At 37.9% G+C, this 5,098-nt stretch overlaps 1 protein-coding gene across 1 annotated transcript in view; it reads left to right on the top strand.

Annotated features, from left to right (window-relative positions):
* The first annotated feature begins 307 nt into the window (after nt 1–307).
* LOC137974363 (uncharacterized) overlaps nt 308–5,098 on the top strand; it is a 5,216-nt gene continuing 425 nt past the window's right edge. The window contains exon 1 of the mRNA XM_068821302.1: nt 308–5,098. This exon is cut by the window's right edge and continues 425 nt beyond it. Coding sequence (XP_068677403.1) covers nt 1,110–3,356 — 2,247 coding nt within the window. The 5' untranslated portion in view covers nt 308–1,109 and the 3' untranslated portion in view covers nt 3,357–5,098.

Genomic DNA, 5,098 nt, shown 5'->3' with positions numbered 1-5,098 from the left:
TTCCTCGTCGAGCCTTTAACACTTCGGATTTCATTGAAGAAAATTTGGTTTTTTGCGAGTGAATGAAATCAAAAATTTCAGAAACCGTTATAATTGAACTATGTGACAGTGTTTTTGCAAAGGGAATCAAAAGAAAAAATAAAAAAGGTCGAAGTAATATGATATCATACTACTTGGTATTTTATGTTCCTTAAGCAAGGTTTGTCAATGAAGCTTAAAAGGTTCGACACATTATCATGCAACCCTCGAGTTGCGAAATCAGCCTACCTTATTAAAATATGTTTTGTTGTGGGAGGTTTCTTTGAAAGGTCTTAAAAAGTAGGTTCTTGGGAAAAATTGAAATGTTTTAGCTTCGAAGAGAGGTGAGATATTGAGATTCCCTTTATTGTTCCTCTTTTTTCGTTCATAAATTTTACGATAAGCCTTTATTTCCAAAAAAACTGCTACTGAAATTCGTTTTCACACTATGCGTTTCTTGAAGAGAGCAAATAAAGACGTGAATGTTTCAGTTAAAAGCAAAAATGTAATGATCTCGCCGAGTTTTCACGGATGCCTCAATTTCAATTATGACTTTAATTTGGGAACATAAAGGCGAACTGCCATGGTGATAAAACAGATCCAGATGTTAAAGATTAAGAGCAATGAATTTGTGTTTGATGGTTTTATTGGTCTTGCTTGAGAGAACGGAGGGTGCTTATGTAACGTTTTTAAACGCCTTTCAAAAGCTTGGTTAACATTATTCGAAGACAAAAGTGTCTCGGCTTTTGTGCCAGTATATCAGCTAGTAAAAGATCACAAATACCTTAAATGCAGAAAGGACAATGTAGCTGAGAACTTGGCATTTAACTTTTAGACGATTTTATGACTGCGGCAAGACTAAGATGGCCACTGTTCGGTCCTGAAAAATCTTGCTGTCTCTGGTGGTTTAAACCGGAAAGGCGGGTTTGGCTATTTTTCTATATTGATTTACACTGATGATGAGACACACAAAAAGTACAAATGACCATATTACAAATCGGGAGGAATCGTGTTGAAGAGCTGTAAAAATCTGGACTGGTGTTCCATATATCAAGTAACAAGAACAACATCAAAATTGTCAGCATTCACCGATGGCTTCTTCACAATGCGCTCCTATCAGTAAAGTTGTACCAGAGGACGGCGACCTCTTCGGTCCGTATGTTATTAACTGTGCCGTGATGTCTTTTCTGAGCTTAACAGCGATAATAGGAAATGTTTTGATTCTTGTATCCATTTGTAGAGCACCACAGTTTTTGCGCCAACCATCCTATGTCCTCCTAATCAACCTCGCCTTTGCCGATCTCTGCGTCGGATTCTTAGCGGAGCCTGCTTACTTACTCTACAAAATATCTTACTTAATGAATCCCTATTCCGCGTTGACGTGTAACGTTGGACTCGCGTTTAACCTTCTTTCATACTTTCTATCGTCGTTATCCCTCTGGACCGCGGCCGCGATTTCTCTTGATAGACTAATGGCTCTTCATCTTCACATGAAATACAGCGCAATAGTCACCAAGTTTCGAGTTTGTGTTCTTGTTGCTGCTTTACTAATACTAAGCTCAGTTTTCGCTTCCATGTTCGAGTGGGCACTGGATGCGCAGAATATAGTATTTGTGTGCCTGAATTCCCTTGCTTTGCTCATTCCGTTGTTGTCCTATATGAAAATATTTCAAATTGTCCGGTATCATCAAAGACAGATTTCAATCCAGCTGTCCGAGCTATCGTATGCTTCAAAGAGAAGCGAAAATGACCTCAATTCGGCTTCAATGGACAGGCAGCAAGGTGAACGCAAGATGGAGCAAATGGAAAGAGATGGAAATGGAGCAGCAAACACAGAAATGAATGATCATCAAAAGATTGAAATCAAAATGAAAGGCAATGGAGGTCTACATGAAAAATCGAGGGTTACAAGTGAGAAGCAGTTGCAACAGAAGGAATGGGCACCAAAGGAAACTCTGGGGAAAGCTAATTTCGAGGAATCTCTTCTTGCATACGAGGATTTGGTCGAACAACAGCAGACAGATAATCCGCCTCTTTTTATTGTGGCAATCAACAATTATAACCAAACACAGAGACAAGGTGTGTCTAAGCAGTTCACAAACGATTTGGAAGAGAAACGTGCTTCGCAACGTATGCAAACTGTACAGGGAAAATCTGAAACATCGGTACTATCGAGTGTTGTGAGTTTATCAGCAGGAAACAGCGGTCATAAGTTGGAGACAGGAACACGTCCAAAACCTTCAACTGACAATATGGAACTTAAGATGACCGAAACAGAGTTTGCTCACATCGAGCGCGATCAAACAGGCAAAAATACGAATTTTTTATGTGAGGGTGAACTCATAGAAACTGTATCATCGCAACTTAATAACCGCGGCAAAGAGTATTTCTCAGCTAAGGAAGATGCAGCCAATATGAAAGGAAACTCCTGTCATAGCGAAGAGTCAATACATGACAGGAACTGTTTAAACGGATTGTGTTCAAGTTATGATCAAAGTCGCGTCCTGTTAAATAAAAGTTCGCCTTTATCCAAAAGGCAGAAAACGTTCGGAGAAGAGAATGAAATTACGTTAGTAGAGAATAACTACATTGTCAAGAGATTTCTTGGAAATTTTGATTCTAAGTTTGATTTAAGAGCCAAAAAAACACCAAGTATCAATACAATAACATGTCACAAAGAAGCGATGGAAACCAATTCGGTTACGGATGGCAGCTGTACGAATAGCTGTGATCAAAATTATTGCTTTCCAAATAAAAGTTTGTCAGTCATCCAGTCGGAAGTAAAACTGCATCACGTAGATGAGAAGGAAACAAAGTCAATGAAACCGGAAGACAAGCAATATTTTCAAGGGATGAATGAACATCAGAATTCGATTGCAGACGAGGAAGAACTAGCCCAGAGCAAAGAATCGAATAAAAGCGAGGGAAGCCTTGACGGCCAAGAAAGAGGGTGCAATAGTGACGCAATTTGTCAAAACCAAGAAATCAAACGATCAAATTACGGACACAAAGATAAGCCAAATGACAATCAGGTGACCAGCGAAATGAAAAAAAGATTTAAAATGAAACATTTTAAAAAGTCAGTGGTGAACATGTTTGTGATTTGGTTTATCATGCTTCTCTGTTACCTGCCTCTAATTTGCCCATCTATCTTAGTTAACTTTCTTGGTCGCACTTATTCGATGCATTTAGCATTCAATTTTGCCACCTCTGTGATGTTTGTCAATTCCAGTGTGAATCCCATCGTCTTCTGCTGGAGAATACGCGAATTCCGTGCAGCAGTGAGAAAGACTCTAAAAGATGTGTTTGGGTTTTGGGAAAACCACAGCGATAGCTAACTTAAGATAGATAGATAGATAGATAGATAGATAGATAGATAGATAGATAGATAGATATATCTTTATTTAAACACGATAATGTTTAAAGCTATAAGCTTATGGGGTCGTGTGTTTACAAATAAGATAAGATTCCCTTAATTTACATACTGTTATACGCCTAAACTAAACATCCCTAGGGTGTAAGAGAGCTAAAACTAAATGACAATTACGATTGTATATGTAAGATACAATTAAAAGTATACATAATCATGGTCACTAAAATCTGTAGTAGAAATTGACGTAGCATAAAAATTAAAATTTAAGAAACTTGCATTATCTTTCAACTTAGTTGACAAAGTTTTACAACTCGCGTCTACACTTGAATGATCATTGGCCAAGGTGTTATTCCATAGAGCCGCACCTCTATATCTAATCGAGAAATGAACAAATCTTGAGTTGAAGCCAGGTACACAGACAGAGTCAGGTGTCCTAGACGGATGTGTCGATGTTCGTCTACAGATTATACTGTCACATAATGGCAGAGGCAGATTTTCCCAGTGAGCCTTGTGCATCAGTTTTACTAATGCAATCTTATATTTGTAGCAGAGTGGATGCCAATTCGCTATCTTTAAGGCCTCTGTATGCGGGGTGTCTGATCCTAAATTAAAAATTATCTTCGCAGCTGTACTGTGTAGCTTTTCTACTGAATTAAGATAGATAACTTAAGCTCTTTAGTAATCTAAATATAGTGATTCTCGTTCGGCGAAAGATCCTAGCGCTGAAGAACTCCTTGTCAAACTGAACAACCCTAAGCTCGTAAAGGTTTAACAGTTGTTGTGACCATCAAGGTCAGGTTTAAATGAAAACGGGAGGTTCTTCTTTAAGCAGGTCCTCTCTCATATCAAACCCCTGAGGTATCTGCTATATGCGAGGAAATATTTAACCTTTTTTGTGTCCTGATATGAAATTGATTTGAGAAATTTCATGTTCAAGTTGTTAAAATGGATGGCCAATTCACAAGTTTTTGTTCTTAAGCATGTTCGACTTTCTTGCTTGCTTGCTTGTAAGACACGTTTGTTCAAATTAGCCAAACGTTTATACATTACGAATGCTTTTGAATATAATTTTTTTTATAACTTTATATCTAGTGATTATTATATATATTTTATTAGATTTATAGGAATTATTAATTAGTATATTATGTTAATTACTGGGTTGCCTATGGGCAAACCCAGTCGAGGTCTGCGTTTAGTTTGTTTGTTTTCTTTTTTTTTTTTTTTTGTTTTTTTGTTTTTTCTTTTTCCGTATCGGTAAAAGTCTTGCCTGTCACTCCCCTGGTAAGTGGTGTCTTTGTGTATAGAGCCTTCTGCGCGTATTTTCTTAGGATCGAGAGGGTAGTGGAACTGCGTAGATTTCTCTGGTGGACACAGTAGAATCATCAACTTAGCCTGCAATGGCGTCGAAAGTCATGCAACGCGAATGGCGTTTTAGTGGATCCTTAAACAAAATATACCCTTATGGAGCTCAATAATGGAAAGTCAGTTGGATAAACTAGGCATGAATCTCAAAAGCGACGAGTACTGGACTTCGACAACAATCTATCGCCCGTCGAGACGAAATCAAAGTGAGCAGTATTTATCTGAAGTACATGGTAATTTGACACAATTGAGTTTCTTGTCTTCACGCACGCAATGAAATAGGAAGAGGTTTTCACCTCTAAGAGCAAATATGTTGTTTGTTTCAATAAAATTTTCGCTGGAAAA

The sequence above is a fragment of the Montipora foliosa genome, chromosome 1 (genome assembly GCF_036669935.1).
Source record: "Montipora foliosa isolate CH-2021 chromosome 1, ASM3666993v2, whole genome shotgun sequence".
In the NCBI taxonomy this organism is placed as follows: domain Eukaryota; kingdom Metazoa; phylum Cnidaria; class Anthozoa; order Scleractinia; family Acroporidae; genus Montipora; species Montipora foliosa.
Note: the sequence above shows the minus strand (reverse complement) of the source record. Positions and strands in the feature narration are given on the sequence as shown.